This window comes from Chaetura pelagica, unplaced genomic scaffold (assembly GCF_000747805.2).
Source record: "Chaetura pelagica isolate M959 unplaced genomic scaffold, ChaPel_1.0 scaffold20, whole genome shotgun sequence".
In the NCBI taxonomy this organism is placed as follows: domain Eukaryota; kingdom Metazoa; phylum Chordata; class Aves; order Apodiformes; family Apodidae; genus Chaetura; species Chaetura pelagica.
Genome location: NW_009951958.1, coordinates 1,006,492 through 1,030,832, shown reverse-complemented (window position 1 = coordinate 1,030,832; position 24,341 = coordinate 1,006,492). Strand labels below are relative to the sequence as shown.

The 24,341-nt window shown below is 37.1% G+C and overlaps 1 protein-coding gene across 2 annotated transcripts in view; it reads left to right on the top strand.

Moving 5' to 3' along the window:
- The window catches only part of PEX5L (peroxisomal biogenesis factor 5-like), a 35,513-nt gene extending 13,027 nt beyond the window's left edge, over window positions 1-22,486 (top strand). The window contains exons 3-14 of one of the 2 annotated variants that reach the window (XM_009999288.1): window positions 2,310-2,421; window positions 4,042-4,251; window positions 5,407-5,533; window positions 6,694-6,793; window positions 12,718-12,813; window positions 15,849-15,965; window positions 16,892-17,035; window positions 17,900-17,970; window positions 19,159-19,356; window positions 21,052-21,217; window positions 21,587-21,744; window positions 22,276-22,486. In XM_009999288.1, coding sequence (XP_009997590.1) covers window positions 2,310-2,421; window positions 4,042-4,251; window positions 5,407-5,533; window positions 6,694-6,793; window positions 12,718-12,813; window positions 15,849-15,965; window positions 16,892-17,035; window positions 17,900-17,970; window positions 19,159-19,356; window positions 21,052-21,217; window positions 21,587-21,744; window positions 22,276-22,480 — 1,704 coding nt within the window. In that variant the 3' untranslated portion in view covers window positions 22,481-22,486. The remainder of the gene's footprint in view (window positions 1-2,309; window positions 2,422-4,041; window positions 4,252-5,406; window positions 5,534-6,693; window positions 6,794-12,717; window positions 12,814-15,848; window positions 15,966-16,891; window positions 17,036-17,899; window positions 17,971-19,158; window positions 19,357-21,051; window positions 21,218-21,586; window positions 21,745-22,275) is intronic. The other variant, XM_009999296.1, reaches the window with a different exon arrangement.
- Window positions 22,487-24,341: the final 1,855 nt, after the last annotated feature.

Sequence of the window (24,341 nt, the reverse complement as noted above, 5' to 3'; positions counted from 1 at the left end):
CTGGTCAAGAAATTGTCTTTCCAGTTGGTCTCCAGCTTTTCTACTCTTCACTGTCTCCAGTGAGTGATCTTGGCTGTCCTGGTTCTCATAGTCCTTCTTCATTCTCTCCTTTTCCCATTCTTCTTTATTGAAGAAAATTTTCATGGAACGTAATGGTAAACTTGATAAGCATCCAAATCTTAGGTGATAACATACCCTGTTGATACCTTCTTGCAGACACAGAAGCGAATCTTTCCTATGAAGTTTTTAGGTTTATAGTGATTCCTATAGAACCTCTGCTTTCCCCCCTCCTGTCCCCCCCAGGTGGTGTAGGACTTCCCTTGATGTTTATCTGTTCTGATCACAGAACAGATCATTGAAGATACAGCTGACCCAGAGGCTTTAACAATCTTTCTGCTGGATCAGCCAAATACGCAACTTGTTGCAAAAGTGCAGCAGCTGTTACTGATGCAAGTTCCTAGAATGAGAGATGTGTAAATGCAAAAAAGTGAAATGTATTCAAGATTTTCTTTTCTGTTACCTGGAGTTGATCATAAAGAAATGTAATATTAGAAATAATTCGGATAAGAACTAATTAGGCACCCACCTTTATTTTTTCCCCAACAGAAATGAGTAAGAATAGTCACTAAATCATAAACAAAAATAAAGGTCCTTTTAAGACTTAAAGATCAGTATTATGTAGAAGTATAGAAGTGGAGATAATGCAGATACTGTAGAGCCACCTCTAATGGAAATCAAAAGTGTACAGCTGGTATAAATGCAATTTCCAATCAAGTGCTGAGGTTTACCAAATTAAGCAAGTAATTTCTGTGCATGGAAGGAGACCGGGACAATCAATTCAGAGAGTTAAAATCCCACATGATCAAGTCCCTCATGAGGTACCTCTGCAGTTTGGGTTGAGCATATGCAGAATTAGTCTGGGAAAGCATCATTGCCAGATTCTAAATAGTGCCCATATTTGCATATTCTGCTAGGCACAGTCGGGCAAGCAATCACTCATCTGTCTCCCATGTTACTCATGTAAATTGGTATTTCAGTGCAAAATTGTAAGGTCCTGGGCAAATGAATAAACACACCTATTATACAGCCAGTCAGTGTTAGGTCACAGCTTAAATGTTTGACCTGTCACAAGAATGGCTTTTTATTTCAATAGCTTCAGTATTTTCTTGCAACTTTGTGATACGAAAATCAAGTACCAAACAGGGGTGAATCTGAACTCTTCTGCTGTAGTAACTTTAGAGACAATCCAACTATTGGAGTAGGTAAATGCTACTAATTAACAAATGAGAAGGAGTAAATACTTTTTTTTGCCAGCTGTAGTCCATGCTAGCATCCTAAATTAGAAAGTTCAAATGTATCTGAGCAAAAATGTTGAACATTCAACAATGCAAAGAGGGAGAACAGAACAGAGAGAAGGAGAACAGAGAGGATGAAAGTAAAACTGAAATAGCTCCAGATGAAAGTAAGAGACAGAAGGAAAACATGTTTTCACGTTACTGAAGATAAAGTAAATGCAGGTCACACCATCAGACATCCATCCAGCTCAGTTTAGGTCTTGATCCTCCAATCAGAGATAGATTGCAGAGAGGAGACTTTTATTTATGAGACTGTTTTGCTGTTTTGTCTTTTTAATCCCTAATACATGCAATATCCTGCAATGCAGAGATTTCATTTAGGTAGCAGAAAACCAAAGCATTGGTGCCATCACAATAAAAAACTGTATTATGTGTCTTCACAAAGTCAAAACTCATGTGAGAAGTTAAAACATTCACCAGGCTCCATCCACTGTCATTCACATGTCTCTGTATTGCAGAGAAGTGTTTTCTGTCTCAGCAGGTTATTGTTTAATGGGCTAATGCACATTTGCTAGATGAAATGGTACTGTGCAAGTTCCATGGGGAGGAATGTTACTGGTGAAAAAAACAACTACCTCCAAATACTAAAACAGCCCTGCTTAGTCTCCTGGTGGTAGAAAAAGCCAACTTCACCAGTTGATTTGAAGCGAGATACAACAGGCCTTGCATACTTTAGCCCTATAAGCAATAGTATGCAAAAATTGCTATTTGAAAATCACCTTGCTGCTTTATTTTTGTGCAATTTGTAAAACTGTAATATAATTTTACCCCAAACAAGTGACTAAAGTTTTGGGTTTTTTTATTTTATACCCAGAGTAATTTGTACATCATCTAATTGCAACCTCTTACTCTCACAATCAAAAATAAAGCACATGGTATTGTGAAAATGTGTTTTATTTCTTTATGTTCTGCATCCCAACAACATTCTGTGACCCCAGGTTTTTTTGTTGCTAGCTGGTGAATGAGCAACAAGAAAGCAGACCCCTTCTGAGCCCCTCCATTGATGACTTTCTCTGTGAAACTAAACCAGAAGCTGTTGCAAGGCCTGTAACATCAAATACTGCAGGTAAACAAAATTCTTTACTATCCCTAACTAGAGAGAAATCATTTCAGTTTTACCTTAACTAAGAAATGTTTTTGCCAAGTGAGTTCTCAATCTGCTACTATTTGCACAAAATTACAAGCTGTTATTAAATAATAATTGCCTGATCTCTTAGTAGAAAAAACTTCCTTTTTTATTGCATTTGAGGGCAAATCTTCTTTTATAAAACTTAATAAAAATGGGGAGTCAGGGAGAAGGGAAGAGAGATCAAAACAATTTATCCAGGCTGAGTTCAGACACTTTGTTAGTGAAAGAATCTAACATTTCTGAGCTCCTTTGCATTGTGGTGAGATAGTAGAGCAGATAGAGATAGGTAGATAAGAAAAATTATGGGGGAATCCTGAAAGTCTTCTGAATTGTACTGAATGATACTGGAAGTATATTGTCCTTTGGAAATATTTTTAGAAATTGGCCTCCTCCTATACAGTATTTTTACAAAGGTAATCAAAGCAGCTGAGGGGATCCAGTGAGATACAACATAACCAGCAGAGCACTACTATGTTCTACTGCTGTCTCATAAAAATATTAGCTTGTTAGAAGCTATTTAATTATAATCTATATATGCAAATTATTAAAATGAATAATTGACAGCTGAGTGATTATCTTCACATCTAATTAATATGTCTAAAGCAATATGCAAGTTGTACTAACAAAAACTGGAACACTTTATTAAATAACAATTGTAGATAATATTTTTCCTTGTAAGGGTATCATATAAATTAATGGAAATATTTCAGGTTGTTTAGCAGTTGTGGATTTTGTACAAAAGTATCTGTAAATCCTGTATCTGCCTTGAATATCTATCAGATTTGGGTGGGTTAATTAAATTTCAGAAAAAAAAGAAAAGATAAATTCTTGTAATATGAAGACTGATTAAATTCAGCAGTTTACTAAGAACAGATCAAGCACTGCAAGAGATAATACAAATTGATCTGCCAAAAATACCTGCCCTGTGAAATGCTGATAAAGAGACAGTTTTTCTTTTATGTGCTGAAGAATTTTAACATTACTCACTAAGCAACTTTTAAATTAAGAACTCAGACCTAAATATGCAGTAGAATTTATAATTGTATTCAATGTTTTACCCTAAACAAAGAGCAATGACATCAGAAACCATTGCGATGTACATCACTATTCTTTTATGACCCAGGAAGTCCACCCAAGAAGCTGCCTGCTCTTCCTTAATGGCAGGTGGAGCAACAGTGGTGCTCTAAGCAGCTGTTGTCAATACTTGATGAATCATAAGATTAAATCAGATCTTATCTAAAATCTCAGTTGTACAGGGAACTCTCACAAGACAAGAATGTCTGTGAAGTAAGACCACAGCCTTCAAACCTAAAATGTCTCTTAGATTTTTAGAATAAAAACCTTTTATGCAAAGCAAGATCTTTTAAACTGCATCTAGTTAAGCACCTGAAATCCCTTGTCAAATTTGAATACACAGGTCATCATCTTTAGCCAGGAAATGTACATCTACTCTATACAAATGCAAATACACTAGCAAATTTTTCCAATTAGAACAAACTGTAAAAAGTGAGCTATTTGAATTAACTCAACACTGAATTTTAACATCTTGTTTCTAAGTGTTATCAACAGGTCTGGATCTCTTGGATCTTAGTGAACCTGTCTTACAAACCCAAAACAAAGCAAAGAAATCAGAGAATCCATCAAGAAGTGAAGGCTTAAAAGCTTCAACCCACAGAAAGAAGACAGACAATTCTGACCTTATCAGTGTGGATTCTGAGCAGAAAGTCCAGACTGTCAGAGTTTCAGACAAGTCCTCACTAGATTTAGGTAAGAGTGTAGCTATTTTGTCAGTGCTACATAGCCTTGCTTAGCACGAGCTTCTCCTTTGCTATCGCAAAACAATGAGCAACACCAGAACTTCTATTCCACTGCGTTTAGCAGGCAGTGAAACTTTTGTTCTACATCAAAAACTACTTGAAACACCATCACTAAAAACACATTTTGCTTTTGCCTTTCCCATTGTATCTGTTGTCACTAAATGTGCAAATAAAGTTGTGGATTCTTTCTAAAAAGAATTAATCAGCCTCAGTAAAATGGTAGAAAAATGTATAGGGTTATAATGAGAGACTGGTAAAGGACACAGCTCAGAGGCAGCCCATACTGGGTGCCCTTTTTCAGACTGCAGATGTCAGAAATACACAAGATATTTGTCAATAGTGCTTTATCCATTTATATAAGATAAAAAAAAATTAAAAATCCATTCTTGACAAAAGAGCTATATTTGTACAGACTGTAAAAAGGTCCCAAACAACTCAGTATCCTGCTGAGCATGATCTATAGATGAGCTTTGAAAAAGGTGAATTTAATTTAGTTCCATCTGAACTAAATTACTTGCACCACAGCTGAGAAATTTGAAAGGTAAATGTAATTTATACTAAGGTAGCAAATTTTCCATTCATCAGCACAGAAACTTTTTTAGAGAACTTTAACTTCAAACAGGAGCTGAACATTTGATTTTGCAAAACAACTCCAACATTTGACTGCAAATATCTATTGCCTACACAGTCATTTTAAAATAATAGTCACTAAAAGATGTTGTGTTTTTAATTTTTTTTTCTACTATTAGGAGATAAAAACTACCCAAAACTATCAAATGTTTAGTGTCTTTTTCTTAACATGTTTAAATTATATACAAATCTTTGATTTAAGTCAAGAGTTCCACTGACATTCTGACCATGAATGCTAAAGATTTAGAAAAATGTTGTGAATGACCAAATATTTTCACAGAATATCAGCTGTAAAGATGCACAAAACTTATGTATATTGACCCTGAACTAAAATACAGGCTGTGGAGGCACCATTTTCTCCAGAACCTACATATAACAGAGGAGATAAAACTTTCTGCAGTAGATTCTCTAGAAGATTTGTTTGTTGTTTTGTTTTGTGTTTTTTCTTTTGTTTTGTTTTTTACTTATTTTTCAGTTGATATTCAGACACAGCTAGAGAAATGGGATGACATCAGTTATCATGGAGACAGGAGTAGCAAGGTCCACCCTTCTACAGAGAGAGGATCATCATCATCTAGAGCTCCATCAAAAGAGCTTTTATGGTACAGCTTTTTGCTTTACTTACAAAAAATATTTCCAGTCCAGCTCTCTAATTCACAGAAAGGCTCACTTGATGAATAATGATATTATTAAATCTGTTATGATCACATCAAATGTGTTCAAGCAGATATTTTGGACAATGTACCATAAACAAGTACATAATAAAGTGACATTTTGCCAGCAATTTTTAATGCCAAAAAAAGCAGCTTGTGCAATTACTAAAAAAATAGTGGTGAGAATTCTGCAGAGGTACATGGTGATCCAAAACTGACTAAAAACATGTAAGTAAAATGAGTAAAAAGGATACTTGGCAGAGATTTGGCAGTCACTGGCCAGCCAGTGTGTTTTGTTTTTTGCTACCAAGAATGCAGAATTTCTGTGGTTAACTGGAAGTGGGAAGATAAAATATCCAAACAAGTACTGCTTCTTTTGTGCAGTTCAAGTAAATTGCAGGAGATACAAATGAAGGAAGAATTGGACTTTGTCTTTGGAAACAGTTTGGGTAGATTAATTCTGCTGCCTCTTGATTTGTAAACAATGCTCATTCACTACATTATATGTGATCACAATTAGCATTTTCATATGCTAGAAGCAGCTTTCTGATCAAATGATACTTATTGTGTATCTTAACTGGTCCTTTAAGTGTCTCTTTCAGTAACTTAGAGCTTTACACAACTTTTGGTCATTTAACTCAATTTTGATCTCCAAGATTTAATTTATAGGAAGAAAGGATATAATGGATATTATGGATATCAAGGCACAAAAATGCACATATGCCAAGGTGCAGTCTTGTAAGGTGGTGGTTGATTCTTAGGTACTGACTACAGGCACAGCCTCATGTCATTGCCTAACCTCATTTTGCCTGGCTATGAAATAAAAGCAAAATCTTCATTCCATTATATTAGTTTCATGCCAATAGATGCCCAGGGCTCTACTGGTGACTCAGGCCTGACTCTTCTGCTGTGTTAACTGTTGTCTGCATGTGCCTCAGAAGTATAAGAGTTAACCCTGAGAAGGGTCCAGGTACTTTTGATAATTGCAAGTTAAACAATCGAGTTAAAAGAAATGAGCTAATTAATCAGTATGTGCTTAGGAAGCTGAAAGACATAAGGCACTGTGTATGAGTCTGCAGTGGTTAGTTATGCAAACACATCATTTCTAGGTCCACAGAAAACAGATCACAGTCTGAGCTGGCCAACGTCGTCAAGGGTGCCTTGGACTCTGAGTCAACATCAGAACTAGAACTTGCTCCTGCAACACAGGTAAGAGGGTTTGGTAGATTTATTAAGAGCAAAAAGGCAAGTAGGTATTGTCCCACTGGCTAACCATTCACATTGTAGAAGAACTATTTAAGGGATATTTTCAGAATCACCAGTTAAAAGATTCAGACAGCCAAATCTTCACACAGCTTCCAAAGTAATATTTTATGAAAATAATTATGTCAGCATCTCCAACATTCAGAGTGAAATACTGCAGTGAACTGGGACCTTCCTTCACAGAGAGAAAGACTTCAAACTACGATTTTTAGCATCATTTTTTTTTCCTTTCCTGCTGTTCTGAAATTCAAAATGGTTTCCATCTCCCTGTAATACACCTCAAAGTCTCTTGGTCAACCAGGAATCCCCAGAATTGGGAAATAGCTAAGGAAGCATAGAACCATTAAACCAGCATTTGTAAGCAGGTTTATCTCCACAGGTGGGAGAGCAGTGTGGTCAAAGGACTTTTTCCTGCTGGAAATACAGAGGGCTCTGGGCTGAAATTTTGTCTTTGCCCAATTCCACTGTCATATTCTATGTTGGACAGGACCGTGATTACTTAGGTTTTATGGGTTTAGATATTTATGTATGCATATATATATACATACAAATTTCTATATGCATTCACATGGGTCAGGTTGCTCACATACCTTCTTTCTTGCTTATTTTTTAAGTGAAAGATTTCAAGTTCTGCTGATGCCACTGGCAGGGGGAAGAGAGAGTTGTTTGGTGGGTTAGCTTTTAGTCGAAAGTAATTTTCTCCTGTTCCACAGCTATTTTTAGGTCTGGACTTCAAAACCTTTCTGTCAGATGGAAAATCTGGAAATTAATGAAAAATAATAGCCTCATTTAAAAATTGAAAAAATGAGAGACTAAAATGACAAATGTCCTTCCTAAGATTATGCATCAGTTTTTGCAGAAAATGGAAAAAGAACCCAGTTATCAGGATCCATTCCTGAATTGTGGTTAGGAAAAAGTCTCCTGTTTCCCTTCCATCTTTACATCATGAACAGGGTTGGTTTTTTTTCCCTTTGGAAGGCCTAGCACTAATTGTAATGCACGATATCTTTCCTTTCTGTGCAATAAATCTATACATCTTAGTAATGGAAAAGATCTATTGCACAATAACATCCACTTGAGACGGAGGGTGTGTTTTCACATACTTGGTCCATCTTAAGTACATTTAACCCCTTTTTATGAGGCTGTTCCTCAGTCTAAGAGATCAAAATGCCAGGAAGTTTGTGCTTAAGCAAGATGAGTGTAAATCAAGTAGACAGTCACAGAATTTAATTCTGTGGCTCTCTGTAAAGGCAGTTACAAAACTTAGTATGTAAGATCTCTACTTTATATGCTCTGTTTCCTGTTTATCTTTCAGGAGAATGAATTCAGAACCAAAAATCCACATTTTTAATTCAGGATAGGTTCAGTCAGTTGAAACTCCATCATATTTTGTAAAATTACTGGTATTTCCAAATAAAATAATGTGAAGTTGAATCAACCAACTTGAAAAAGAAGCAGACTATAAAATTCTTCTCTGTAATTCTGGTATATTTCATGTTTTTTGAGTTTTATCATAAGCAGCTTTTTTCAAACTTGTGATCCATTCAAATATAAAATGTTGTTAAACTGTTAATTAGTAATGCAGGGAAATGACCTGAAGTGAGATTGTGTCCTTATTCTATGTAGTTTCCTTAAAAATTTAGTATTTTAATTCACTGCCTGCTCATCCTGCTTATGCTGCAACTGCCAAGAGTTATCAGTTCCCAACAAACAGACTCATCTGTCTTGACTGAGTTCTTAATCTCCTTGTAAAAGAAATCACATTAGAGCTTTTATCAAAGCATATGTCTTCCACACTTTGTCCTCTATAGATCTTGTCTATCTCATTTAAGGGTAACCTTTGCATATGCAACAGATTCTGCAGTACCCTAAAGATTTCACCTTGTCAAACTTGCTGCAGTTTTCCATCAGCAGTTTCTCACCTTCATCATTCGTCTTTGGTAGGATAATTTAGTTCATCAAAGTGAAATACTAAGTAACTAGGTCATATTTTCATTAAAATCATGCAAGCTTCTTAGCAAAATCCTGTGTTTACCAGCACTTATGCCAATAAGAAATCACAAAGACAAGCTCTGAATTCATAAGGAAGCAATGTGTCTGAAGGCTGGAATGGGCAATAGCTTGGTGGCTGTCACAGGATATGACCATCTTGCTTCTCAGTATTCCACTCACATTATACATTACCTATTATTAACACTTACACTGCACTGGCCCAAAGTATCTTTGTTCTTTCTTTCATTTGCCATTCTGGAAAGTAAATTGTTATGCTTTTAGCAGTAGTGAAATATCCTGCAGTGTTTAGGCTTTCTGAATGTTTAATTTTTCTCTTACAATTACAAACTGCAGAGGGAGATAATGTGTTCAAATGTATATGCATAAAGTCTGCTCATGTTTTAACTCTCTAAATGCCTTTTAGATGCTTTATTGCTCACTTAGAGTGCATACACAAAGAACATGACATGCTGAAAAACCTTCTATAATTCTAGTATCATTCCCCACTTCTCCCAAGTAGATACAGTAATAAGACCCCAGCTCTCCTTGGGCAGTGCCAGTCACTCCAATGAAATGAAGCTACAAGGGACAGATTTAGCTCAGTATTTGAAGACCTGCTGAAAAGTTTAGACTATAATTTAAGCCTCTCACCAACAGTTAAGGTCCAACAGCACATAAGCAGACTTCAGGCTCAAGAAAGTGTGTGCAAATGCATTAGAATGGAAGATTTTGTTTCCTGAAGACAGCAGTCAGTGATCAGCTACAGCACCTTCATTGTAGAGTGGTGAGCATATCAAACCATGGTGTATGCAGAGTGTCCATGCCTCAGACACACCCATTCCACCCTGACCCACACCCCAGCTTAAGTGAGGCAGCTGCCAAGTCCCACCCCATCACCTGCTGGAGATGAGAGGTTCTCCAGCACCGGCCTTCCATTCCCATCCCCTCTCCTCATGCACTAGCAAAAGGCAGGATGCTTGTTAGATGCCTTTCATTTCTGGGTATCACAACTCAGAATATGACCCTACATTGTCTACATGTATTACTTTTTTCTCCCTCTGGAGGAGGGCAGGTGTGTTTGTAAGGGGGAAGAGGGTGTATTTCTGTGGGGATTATGCTCTGACATGTAACAGAGGCAGGGACTTCTGTGTTTCTTGCCCTCTTCCTACTCACTTCTCTACTGCCTCTGCAGGCTCACTCTCCCCTCCTGCAGTACTACTCAGTCTGAACACAATGATTTACATTATTCTCCTTGACCTGAGGAAATTGCAGTCACTGGAAACAAAGGATTAAAAAGCAGAAGTAATCAAATGCTTTCCAAGAGCCAACTTGTAAATAATAAAAAGGCTAGGAACATAATTAAGGTCTATGAGCAGAGTTTTATGTCAAGAAAACAGAAATTAATTCTTTGATCAGATTGTAGGTTGGGTTCATAAATATTGCTGTGTGATATTCTGCAAGATGTTTGAATGAACATACCATATTCTGATTTTCAAATTAGCACCATACACTATGAATAAAGCAGCTGTTAAACAGATTGAAACTGGATAACACCTTCTCAATGTAGTTAATAACTAGGAATTATAATCACATGAGAGTTCTTCAGTGATTCCAAAGAAAAACCATGATCTTCAGTATTATTGATCTGAAGATAAATGTGCAAGCCATTCCTAATAAAATTTCTATATGATGCAACAGTGGAATTTAAAAAGTGTAACTAAAAGAGTCATTAAAAATGAGCTGGTGACCAAGGCTTCTATAGAAATACATTTTCCAACACAGTTGCTTGAAAAAACATACATTTCAGAACAAGAATGCAGGCTGTACAACACTGTGCTGGAAGGTAATTTGAAAGGAATCTATGGCTGAGAGTGTATAAGAATGTCAGCAGAGTGCTCCCTGTGCTGTACTGTGGCAAGAAGAGCATGTAGAAGTAGACTTAATTGGTGGGATACAGGAGATCACCTGATTTTGTACAGAGCAACAACAAGACAGGTATTGGAATCCAGGATTCACTTTGGTTGACTGTATGGCTATTAAAAAATAAAGTATGAAAAACAAAAAAGAGGGAGAATAAAAGACAGAAAAATGGTCAAAATCTGAATAAAATGCCTCATAAAGAGAGAATTTAAGATCTCAATCTCTTTATGTCATGTAAAAGACAATTAAAACCCAACTAAAGCCATCAGTATCTTTCCACAGAGAAAATAAGGGATACTAAAAAGTTCTTTACACTACTGGAAAAAGAAAATAAGAAGTGATAGTTGGAAACAGAAATTAAAAGTAATAAGAGAAACAAGGAGGCAAATTAAACAAATTTGCAAACAAAGTGATAAGATTAAGGTCTCCTGATAACTTTAAATTAAATCCAAGCAGCTTTCTCAGACACATATTCCAGACAACCTCAATTTATTCTCTGTGGAACGTCAGTTTTATCCTGAGGATACGGAGTAAAATACTGTCATGTGATATACAGATAACCAGATGATTTGAACCAGTTATCTCTTCTTCCCTAAATTCTATTAATCAGTAAAACAGCTGGTTTATGTATAGGGTTGGGTTTTGGTATGTTTTCATTACAATCTCAAATCTCTTCCTGACCTTGCCAAAGAAAAAATAATATTTTTCAAACACAGACCAGAGGTAGTTGATGTGAAAGCAGAACACAGAGATGGTGAGTGTGGCCTTTCCCTCACACTCTGCACCTCAGTCACTTGCAGCAAAGCCCAGAAGCCAGCAGAGAGCACACCCAGTGCCTCCACCCATGCCCTTCTCACAGGAGTTTTGCTGAATTATTCTTTTCTAACCGTGTCTCTTTAACCCAACATACTTTTCACTCATCAACCTCTACCTAAGAGATAAAAAAAACTCAGGAAAACAGTGAAACTTCAGGTCTAAGACTGAGAAACAAATGTGATCTTTCTAGGTAAAAACCCATGTACCTGCAGGTGCCTGTGCTTGAGCACACCTGGCATGGTGCTTGCATGTACACCCAGGGGTGTTTGGGGTGTTTCATCCCAGCAGTGAACATTCCAACACTGCAGATACAGCCCAATGAGTCTGAAGTGAGTAAAACAGGTGCTTTAGCAACATGGCACATTGAAATTGAATATTACAAGTACAGTCATCAGCAATATAATTACATTAATTTAAGCAATTGGGACCACGGTCAGGCAAATGGTTAATGAGTTTAACCTCTAACAAACACAAGGGAAGGGATTAGCAGTCAGAGCTCTGTTTAGCAAGATAGGTCACTTTTGTGTTTTTCTATGCTGTCACTGAATACTGTTTGGTTTTGCACTGTGCCTTTTGTAAAAAAAAACAAAAACAAACAACAACAAATAAAATACCAGGAAGAAACTTGTTAGGTACTTCCAATGTGATCAGCTGATAGTGAGGCATGGAAGAGACAGCTTCTGGTCCTAAAAAGGGTTTGTCGCTTCAGTGAAATCCATGGCAAACCTGGCTCTCCAACGTGACCCCAAAGAAGGACCTGAAAGAAAAACACAAGATGTACAGGGAAAATGAGATGCTTTCTTCCTGGAGCATAGTGAGTGGAGGAACAAGTAAGGTAAAAGTCTTATACAAAACAATCAGACAGCTTTTCCCTTTGTAGCCCAACTCCTGCATTGTCTTTTCTTGAATGTCTATTTATCTTTCACACATCTGGAGTGAAAAGTCCAGAAAAGATGAATTACTCTGCTTTCCATGGGGAATGATCTCTGTTACACTGTACAAGAATTCAGAGGAATTAATGCAAGGACACAACTAGTTTTGCCCAAGAAAATGGCCATTTGAGGCGCTAGGCAATTAAGGAAATAACTCAGGAGATGTGGCAGAGAGTACAACATCCCTTTCTGATTTATTGTATTTTTTAGGCACGATCAACTAAGGAGCAGCGTTGGGGAGGGCCTCTTCTCTCCAGAAATCACTCCTTGGAGGAGGAATTTGAAAGAGCAAAGGCAGCTGTTGAGGTATTACTTCATTTATCGTTTTCATTTTCAGCTACTGTTCTATGGATTTCCTATTCATCTTGCAGTACAAGTACAGGGGAAAGTTGGAACTGGATTATTTAAAGCAGGTAAGAGATATGTTTTCTGGAGTTACTAATTTAAAACAAGACAAAGATACCTCATACAACAAATAAATTAAAAATCACCAAAACTTTAGCTGTAAGTGAAGATTAGACAGAACCAGCTTTTCAGCTCCATTTTGTATTGCTATAGCAAGTTGAAGAAGCAAAATTCCCTATAAATATAAGTACTTCTGAACTGAAAGTATAAGAGTGAAACATGTTTTTCCCAGCCACTGAATGTTTGCAATCAGTTATTTAAGCTCAGATGCAAACCAGCTCTGCACAGTGAAACTGCCCGTGCAGCAGCCACCATGCAGCAGAGCATTAGAGCATTACTGGTAGCAGCTAAGCAAATGAGGTCAGTACTTCTGCAATTGCCAGAAGACACGTGTGTGTGATGGGGAGTTCCCAGGCACCCAGCTGAGAGAAAAAAATTACCTGAGGCCAGCAGTGGATTCCAATATATGATTGAATTAGAGTAAGGAGGAGAATATATTGCAAAACCCATCCCCTGCCCCAGCACGTTAAAAGGTCATTCTGGCAACAAAGGACAGGTTATTAAAATGCTTTAATGTAGTCTCAAAAACACCTATTAAAATAAACTAATTGTTTCCCTTACTGTGCACCTGAAAGGCTTAAAATATTTTTTCTGCTTAAAATAGAAAAAAAAGAAAATAAAAACTTGGACCAGCTAGTTAAAATATAAAGGGAAGGATTCTTCAGGGCCTTATAGAGGAGTTATTTGCATTTGCATATAAGAAGTGTCGAATTTTCATTTTAGCTAAAATGAAGTGGTTAGAAAGCTGGAGTGATTGAAATAAATTGCAGCCCATCTCAGAAAGATTAGTGCTTCCTCAAGTGGAGAATGGATGCAATTCAAAATTTCACCTTTTAGGCTTTGGATGCTTCTGTAATATTCTTTAAATGGGAAAGCTCCAAGAGGAAAGAGTTTTAGCCATAAAACTGATTAAGAAAAGGAAGCAAATCTCAGGTTCTTTGTGGCCTAGTTTGAAATGAATTAATTAACAATTCAGTAAATGAAGACACCAAACTTTATCCTCCACCCAGTATTCACTTTAGAGCTTTGGGAATGGTTTTAAGATGTCAAACTTTGAGATTAATGAAGATCTGTGAGGTAATTCTTTCTTAAGAAGGTTTAATGTCTATGCCATAGGGGAATCTTTTAAGAATAAGGAGGTAAGTATATTAGCTTCTTTACCAGAGAGGGTCCAGATTTACTTGCAGTGACTGGGTGCTTGCAGACCTGCCTGAATTTTCTGTCATTTTGGAAACTGGATTTGATTTTTGCCTCATCCCTTTGCTATCCATGTGAGGGAAGCACAAATAGCCTATAGGCCTCATTATTTTTAACTACCATACCAAATCTATTTTAATGGAATCTTTCTAAAAATTACCTGTGTTTTACCCAATAATTGGTACTTAAAAAAATGTTTTTTAAAATGCCAGCATGGGGCTCTGTATCCATCCTTTACCCATGTTCAGTTAAAATGATTGTTTTATGCTCCACCATCCTATAAATAGTGAGCTAGAATAAATAAAAATGAAAACATACAAAAACTTCCAAGCGAGAAATGTCTCAGAGATGGAAAAAAAAGCAATGTTTGTATTTTTGTATCCCACATTTCCCTGATGCAGACAGTAAACTGCAGATCTCATCTCCGGGTGTGAATGATTCATGTTTGTTTTCTAGTCCAAAAAGGAACGTTGCAGGTACCTCCCCAGATCCAATAACTGCATAAATCAAACAATTCTGAGTCTCCTGGAGAAAGGAGGCACATGCTACAGCACGAGCCAAAGGGCAATGCCTGTCAGATTTCCAGAGGGAATGCACCTTGGCATTTGTGAAGAGCTTTAGGCTTTATAGCAACCACACCTACTGTTAGCCAGTGCAAATCCTCCTAATCCTTCACACCTAGTCTCAAATGTGCTAATTACCTACTCACTCTAGATGTGTTCATAGTCTGTGCTTTCCTTTTTCCAAGTTCCTGAGAAGAAGTCATCCAATCACAGACTAAGCTCTGTTTTAGCTAATCATGCCTGGCTGTGGAGCAGTAGCAAAGTGGTCAGTCTTGTAAGGAAGATTCAGACAAAACAACCTGAAGCAGTTGATAATACCTTCAGTTAATTTTGTTTAGCACCTCACTTTGAAATGGCTCTATCTAAACTTCAATAGAATTATTTGTGTTCTTGTCTTTGGTTCCCTCATTCTGGTCATTACATATCCTAAATCTCATATTTTCATAGTTTCTCTTGTATATGTATTTTCCCCTCTTGTCTTTGAGCTGAGTGTTAATCTTACATTTTTATAATCTCTGATAGATTCCTCTCACTGGCACAGCATATGGTGAAATATTAGGATTTCTCCACTATGCCAAAAGCCCCATTGGTATTAATTCTCCTTTGTAAATCCTCTCTGCCTAAGCTTTGCCATTACTCTTTTACATAATAGAAAATTTTGCTGAATCTATCAGAGAGGGATGTCTAAACTCTCTTTTAAACTGTTTTATCTATTGTTATTCTTTAGCATTTATGCATGGTTGTTTTTCTTTCTCCTTTCCTCCCTTTCATTCCTTCATCCAGGGAGCAGCAGCATTCATTGCCTTCAAACTTTATGTAGCAATTTGCTGTTAAGTAAGATGCAGTGCAAACTGCTGCAAATCCTGCTTCAAACAGAACACACCTCTGAGACAGAGTTTTCTCTTGACAAACCACATTCCAATAGAAGAAGTGAAAATTAATTATATGTCATTCCAAATTTGTGCACTAGTATTTCAGCATGATTATTAACAGAATTAATACTGTTCAGCTAAATTGCCCTACTGAGACCACTGGCAGAAAGAAATTAAAGGCTTATAATTTTATTTTAAAGTTTTGTTGTTTATTTTCTTCCTTTTTTCCCTCTTTTTCTTCTAGTCAGACACAGAATTTTGGGATAAAATGCAAGCAGAATGGGAAGAAATGGCCCGCAGAAACTGGATTTCAGAGAACCAGGAAGCACCAGGGCAAGTCACCATCTCAACCATCGAGAAGGTAGCACAGAAGTTTTTGAATACAGTACATCCTTCTTGTGAAACTTTGACAGGAACCTCAACTGTTCAAGGGAACTCAAGAAAACTCTTTGGACATGGAAACTAATTTTACCCAAAAGTGCTCAACCTTTAAGTGTTAATGAGAAGGGTAGATTTAGAAGACCTTACCACAGTAGGAATATAGTTAGACTTGTAAACTGCCTGAGTTCAGCTGCAAGAATCATGGAGTCAACTGCTGGATTTTGGGCCTTTTTGAAGACAGGCACTTCAGGATGAGAACCAAATAAAAAATCTGGGCAGTCACTTTGAAACACTGTTGAGGATAGAAATGGTAGAGATTCTCTCTCTTTTCATTCCCTACATTCTCTATTTTTATTTAAACTATGCAGCTTATATTAGCATACAGCACTTACAGTGACAAGCAGTTCCATTGCAGTCACAGCAGTGACAAGAAGAGGAAAAGGCAAAATTTAAAGAAATCTTAAAATAAACTCAGGTGCTTACAATACTGCTCTGTATCTTGGAGGTTAATGAAAGATTTTAGGTTAGGAAGACTGCAGGAAGTCAGCTGCTTGATGTTTGCTCTTTAACATCAAATTGAATGTACTGAGCTCATGCTAAATTCAGTTCTGCTGTTAGTGCAGCCAGTGTGAGTTGCCAGTATCTCTAATAGGAGATAGGAGCAGGAGAGCCCAACATGAGTACCAGTAAGTGTAACTTCAGAGCTATGAAAAAACAGAGAGCAGAACCATAAATGTTCACTGATGCTGACTTTTTGTCACTGAAACTTGATGGGTGAGCTCAGACTGTTTTCACAGAACAAAGAATGTTTACATCCAGTTGGAAAATAGTGAGTCATTTAATTTTATAGACTTGCCATTCCCTGCTTCAGTGCTTCATCATGGGTCTATTATCTCTCCTCTCTAGGGTTATTATTTCCATACTGAGAATCCCTTCAAAGACTGGCCTGGTGCTTTTGAGGAAGGAGTGAAAAAAATGAAAGAAGGTGACCTGCCAGTTACAATCTTATACCTGGAGGCTGCTATTTTACAAGAGCCCAATGATGCAGAGGTATTTACTCATGTGCTTTTTACTCATAAAAGAAAAAGGAATTCCCTTTAACATGCAAGGATGGAATGATTTTGGGGCCCAAACCTTTGCTAGTCATGACTGACTGAAACAGCTTGAACCCTAGTGGTGGCTTTGGAAGAGTCTATGCCTTGAAATAGATAAAGGTGAGCTCTTCATGAGCTGAGAATGTTTTTGAAATCATAACATTTCCAAACTGTCATTTAAAACAATCAAAAGCGATGAGATCTCAAGCCTTTCCTTCTTGTCCTGATGTTTTAAACTATCTTTTAAATACTGCTATTGAAAAGGTGAACATTTTTGATACAACAAGACTGTTGGCAATTTTTTTTTTAAGTTATCTCAATTTCTGCAACATTGATGGTTTAAATTACTATATATTTAAAGACTGTTTTCTGTGAAAAAATGAAAAATAATTACAGTGTAAGTCTCTCTGAATCTATAGCTGCACTAAATTAAGAAGCAGTATCTCAAAAAGCAGAGAGAATTCCCAGATTCTCTAGAATCCCTTAAGCCTGAAGAACTTGATAATTTTTCTTCACCTTTCTCCATAAAATTCTAGCAACACTTAAAATGCACAGTAACTCAAATTTAAGAAATCAGCATGTGATCATACACTGGCAGAATAACTTTGCACTCATTGATTATAAATACTATCAGGCCAAAAGATAATCAAAACTGCATTGACTGGCACTGTTTGTATGCACCTCGTAGAAGTATCTGTAGTTACTGCTGGACAGATCTGCTATTTTTATCCACCCTACTGCTTCACAGTGATATGAGTTGTGACTCTGCTTGCAGTTGGGTATATATAACAAAATAACACAATGATGATTATTTTTGCAGGCCTGGCAGTTCCTGGGCATAACACAGGCAGAGAATGAAAATGAGCAGGCAGCCATTGTCGCCCTCCAAAGGTAGATGGAGATAATTGCTAAATAAGGGGTCTGATGAGTATTAGGTGATGGTGGACCAAGTATATTTAACATCATACTTACCCTGTAATGTGACATTTATTCAACTCAGTAAACCATAGACATAGATACAGAAATCTTCCCAGTGACTTCAGAGGTTTGACTAATGATTGATATTTCTGTTTTATGAAAGAAATGCAATATTTATTCTAGCAATTTGAGCAGTTGCACAAAATAAAAGTGGCATGGTCTGATAAGCATGAATTAGGTATGATGCAAATAAAACGCCTTTTTTATATTCTAGCCACTTATCATATTTTCTGTAGTTTGTTTATTAATGAAGAGGTTTTCTTAATTGGAATGAGCTCCCTTCAGCTGCTGAATGCTAAACTGACCACACTTTGAGGTTGATAAAGATGTGAAGATCACTGCATGCTTCTGTGTAAAATGTCAGCTCCAAAATACCAGCATTAGTATCATCTTTCTGTAGTGCGTTTTCATGTTCCCATTTGGAGCAAGTACCCTCTCCAAATTCAGTTGCATCAAGCAATGTTAACCATCAAGTCATTTCACCTAAGGGTGCTCTAACTTATTTATATGTATCTTATTATCTTAGCTGGATAGAAAACCAAGGAGTTGCCCAATTTAGGGCTTGTGTATCCCCACAGTTTTGAAACAAACAACAATGATGTTCACAAAACTGTTTTCAGTTAATGACACACAACTATAAAAGGACCACTGGAGTTGATTTGCTTCAGCTTTATCAAAGAAAAACAGAAATCAGGATGTCTGAGAAGATTCACAAGGGATGCAAGAAATTTTGCCTTCAAAATGCTTTTTTGTCTAGCTGCAAACCATATTAAACTATTCACTTGAATTTACATAAATCTTGTCTTTGTTTATAAGACAGCTACTATACAAGAGACTCTACCTACATTTATTTGTAACCAGAAGGATGGTAACAAATCTTGTATGCATATATTTGTCTACATGTGTCTCTGCAATGTGCATGTACTTGTCTGTTTATGCACATGTAAAATGAACTTCTCACAGAAAAATAAGACTAAGGCCCTTCTTTAAGAGAGTTATTTGGTAGATCTTGGTTGTTTTTTTTCACGGATTATTTTGGAAGAATTCAAGAGCTGTGTTTGGCTAAATAAATACCTCAATATGTTTTTATTTTCTGCCTAGGTGCTTGGAACTACAGCCAAATAACTTAAAAGCTCTGATGGCCCTGGCTGTAAGTTACACGAACACTGGCCATCAACAAGAAGCCTATCAAGCTCTAAGAAACTGGATAAAGCAAAATCCAAAATACAAGTATATCACAAAAAGTAAAAAAGGATCCCCAGCACTTACCAGGAGAATGTCCAAGACATCAGATGAAAGGTAAAGGTGCTATAAATCCTGATGGTGCAAATTTTAATGGCATCACTAGAAATGATGGTGCATGCTGTGCCCCCTGACTCCACAGAAGTCCAGCCTGTTCCCTATGATGGAAGAGTCAATGTCTCTAGTGGCAGAAGTGGGAAGTCAACACAGGACATGAGGTTCAGCTGCTGAAGGCTGTATCTCATGCCATCCTTGGAATTCAAGAAAACTCAACAAAACAGCTAAAAAGAGATGCTTCCCCCCAAGTCTCAGCACTTTCCTCTCACCTTGTCTCCTGTCCATATTCCTACATCCCACATCCTCATTTTTCAGCTGCTTCCAAATCCATACCAGGCCTGTATCCTGCTCTGCACGTGTGTGTTCTTCCTGCTGTTCAGAGTTCCTATATCCCAACAAAGCCACTTGAATCCATGAATTATATTAATTTTGCAGCAGGATATGGCTTCACTGAAAATACTGGGAGGTAACACCTGTTTAAAAGCCATTCTGGTTCTAACCAAAGAGACAGTCTAGTAGTTTTCTCTGACTTCAGCCTTGCATCCCGTAACAGAGGTAGCAGCCATTTCAAATAACAAAAAAAATCACAATTTGGCAGCCCTTTGTCATGATTTCATAAGGTTTATGTATCTCTGAATTGTGAGATGCATGATAAAGTCAATAAAGGCATAAACATGATTTACAGAACTACAACACTAGGGCTATCTCACTGCTTATCATTTTGAAGACAGTCCTTATGTTTTACCCTTATCACTAACCAGTCTTGAGTTGATAAGATAATCTAATAGAAACTCACACAAAAAAGCATGTTCTGCTTCATTGCCAAGCGTGTTATTCTGCTTCGGTTTCATCCCACTGACATCTGATGTTGTCAGTGGAAAGGTATTATTAACTCTACAGTGGGTACAGAAGTCTTTAATTTTGGCATCTTTCTTTTAGCCTTGGCTAGTCACTTGATCTCTTACTCTTAAAAATAACTACTAGTTTTGCCAATAAAGAACTGTTCTGTCTGAAAAATTAATCGAATGTTAATAGTTTTAATAAGCCTTCATGTTATCTCACTTGGGTTCATAGATGTATTTTGACTTCATAAAATCATTTTGGTTGGAAAGGACTTTTAAGATCATTGAGTCCAACTGTTAACCCAGTGCTGCCAAGTCCACCATGTCCCCAAGCACCACATCTACAAGTCTTTTAAATATTTCCAGGGATGGCGGCTCCACCACTTCCCTGGGCAGCCTGTTCCAGTGCCTGACAATCCTTTCCGTGAAGATACTTTCCCTAATATCCAATCTAAACCTCCCTTGGTGCAACTTGAGGTCATTTCCTCTTGTCCTGTCCCTTGTTTCTTGAAAAAAGAGACCCATCCTCCCCCCTCGCTACAACCTCCTTGAGGCATCAGAGAGTGATGAAGTCTCCCCCCAGCCTCCTTGTCTCCAGGCTAAACAATCCCAGTTCCCTCAGGTGCTCCTCATAAGACTTGTTCTCTTCCTTACAGTGGTGATTTTTTTTATTCCAGACGTGAGTTCTCAACAGCACCTGAAAGTGAATCTTTGCCATGATAAAGTTGAAGCAGCTTATTTTTAAATTTTAGGAGTATATGACTTCTGATACTTTCTGGCTTTGCCACACATGTTGCAATATTTGTAAACAACCCTAAGATAGAACTTTAAGTTATTTTTCACCCATTTCTAGCTCATTACTTGAAGAAGTAAAGGATTTGTACCTGGAGGCTGCTCACCAGAATGGTGATATGATCGACCCTGATTTGCAGACGGGACTTGGAGTTCTTTTCCACTTGAATGGAGAATTTAACAGAGCAATAGATGCATTTAGTGCTGCTTTAACTGTTCGGCCAGAGGTACATTTTATGCTTTTACATTTTTAGGAATTTAGCTTTAGAAGCCATTTTCTTTCTCCCCTCTTAATCAGGTTAATATTAATGAGATGTCACTTCAGCCATTAAAATTTTAATACCTGAAATAGAAATGTGAATTACAAGACAGTCCCATTTAGAAGCAGATTTATACACATCCAGCTTCTAGCTGTGTGCTGATTAATTGTACCAGCTATATAAAGTTGCCTATAATAATGAGTGAGAACCTCACATTCCATGTCAACTAGAAGATACGATACTGATATTTCTGCAGTCCTCTTTACTTTGCAAGCAAAAATGGAGCTATCATGTCCCTTTTTGACACCTGCAATAGAAAACTCATTTTCTCACCAGGACTACACGTTATGGAACCGTCTTGGAGCAACTTTGGCAAATGGGGATCGAAGTGAAGAAGCTGTCGAGGCCTACACACGGGCTTTAGAAATACAGCCTGGCTTCATTAGGTCCAGATACAATTTGGGGATAAGCTGCATAAACCTAGGAGCATACAGGTAAGTTACAAAAATGCATCAACAAAAAAGTCATGGGTCTTAACTACCAAGTGAAAACTCATTTTCTAGCTGGAGCTAAGCAAAAAAAAAAATGCAACTAGTCTTATTACTATCAGATTGTTCTCATGCTTTAACTTAGTCCTATGCTTAATAGCTTTTCTAAAATAAAAGATAAAGGCCTGTCTTTAGAAGGGAGACTTCAGTTAAACTGCTTCAAGTAACTAATTCTGTCAAAAGACACTTTTCATACATGCTTCAGGAATCAAGGTTGATATTCCAGGGTCCCAACTGTCAGCTAAAGACTATTAAGATGAAGGGGAGCTACACAGCATTGAAGACAATATCCCCAGATATATTAGCTCTACTTTACAACACACCATGTCCACTTAAAGAAAATGAAGCAAGAATAACACAGAGACCGATGAACCCCATTGTAAAATATACTTAAGTCTAGAACAGAACTTTTAGAAAATTTTACTCTCATTGTTAAGCAAATTATATTGCTTGTTTCTTTTTTCTTCTCCCCTACAGAGAGGCTGTCAGCAATTTTCTCACTGCTCTCAGTTTGCAAAGGAAGAGCAGGAATCAACAACAGGTTCCCCATCCTGCTCTATCAGGCAATATTTGGGCAGCACTTCGAATTGCTCTGTCTATGATGGACCAGCCAGAACTATTTCAAGCTGCCAACGTGGGTGATCTAGACATTCTGTTAAGAGCTTTTAATCTAGAGCCGTAATAAAAAACATCTACAAATTGATTAAGTTGTACTAGGAAACAGAGACCTCTTTTATTACTCATCTCAAATGACCACATTTTCCAAAAGATCATGGCTGTAGATCAGTAGGGGAATTCTCCTGGACATTATTTGAAAAGGAAAAAAAAGTTCAAAAGCACAAAGTATTGTAAATAAATTCAAACTCCAACGATTGAAATAAACTGCGGCTAATCTGACAAAGCTCTGAAGTAGATGAGATAACCATTTCTGAAGAATCTTCATTCCACCCAAGTTGTATTTCTCTATATATGCACAGCTATAGAAAGAAAAATATATTAAGAACAAACCCAGATAATCATTATTGCACACTAGAGTGGCAAGCAATGCATCCAAGGAACCTGCTTAGTAGCTCATTGCACTTTGCTGACACCACTTTGCCCTACAATGTGGATTCCCCATCCTTTGGTTTCTTAGTTAAAAATTTCTCAAGGTCTGTTTTTAACATAGCTCTGAAAATAGATGCATGTAAAATTGATGTATTTTGTTTTGGATATATTTATTAGTTGTCACTCAAGAAAATTTTTGCTTCCAAAGGTACCTTGATTAATTTGGGCCCAATTCTGCAGGCTCATGGAATTGTAAATGATGTGCAACATTAAGAGGAACATTGTAAATTGAGACCACGTACAAAGAGAAGGTCAAGTGTTGCCAGAAGAAATGGCAATTTGCACTAGAATTGTTGTTTAAACCAGCTACCCCAAATCTAGGTCAGAGTGTGTCTGCTTCAAAGGAGCTCATAGCAGGATCTGCACTATGTACTTATGCACTTTAATCTTTATTTTTGTAAAATAGTGCTATGCTTTTATTTCAGTTACTAACACCAGAATGTATGGGATAGCCTCATTGGCATAAAGGACCAAATACCATTTCCTAAAATGTGATGAGAGGGTTTTCAAATATTCTTATGTTAAGAATGCAAATATAGTATAAACTGCAATACCTATTAGAAAGATTATTCTATTATGCATCCATCAGATACTACACACATACACGCATGTGCATGCACATACATGTTGTATGTGAATTATGACATTTCAGAACATAGAAAGCCACAGATATGTATTGCAAAAAAAGCCTTCATAGAAATGAATGTCTGCAAACCATGCTCAAGAGAAAATTTTCCCTGAAAAAAATTGTTCTATTTAATGCTTGTAGGATCAAAACTAAGATTTGATCCTGTCGTTACAGTAAGCAGAAGCAAAAGTCCCAGTGACCTCTGTCATGGCAGACGGAATCCTCAAATAGCATTGGTAGTTATAGCTGCTTAAAGATGGTGTTTATACACAATCTTCATGTTTCCTGATTGAAGGAACAGGGAACAGTATTGAGGGCAGTACACTGCCACATGATTAATGGTTAGATTTGGCCACAAACACATTTAGCTCAAGGTGAAGACAGGAATAGAATTTTTTTAAGGAAGTAATTTTCAGTTGCTGATATCTTAAATATTTTTCAAAAATAGTTGAAGATAAAAAGTGTAAATAGATGGCTGCTGTGTTGATCACCAACATGCAGGGTAGCTATTGGAATGTTTTTAAGTAGGACAAATAGCACATTTCCTATAAACAGCATTAAAGGAAAAATCCAGCTTGATCAGCTGGATAAAAAAATTGCAACTGCACAGATCACAGAGAAGGCAGCTCTGTGGGAATTGGACAGTTTCACCAGTACAAACCTAAAGTTTCTTGCAGCTGTCTGTTATTTTGAGCAACCACTTAAAGGAAAATTCCATGTAAGACAGCATAATCACTGCATCTAATCACCAACTACTGCTTGTTTAAAAAAAAACCCAAACATTAAAAAATGAAAGGCTTAACACTCT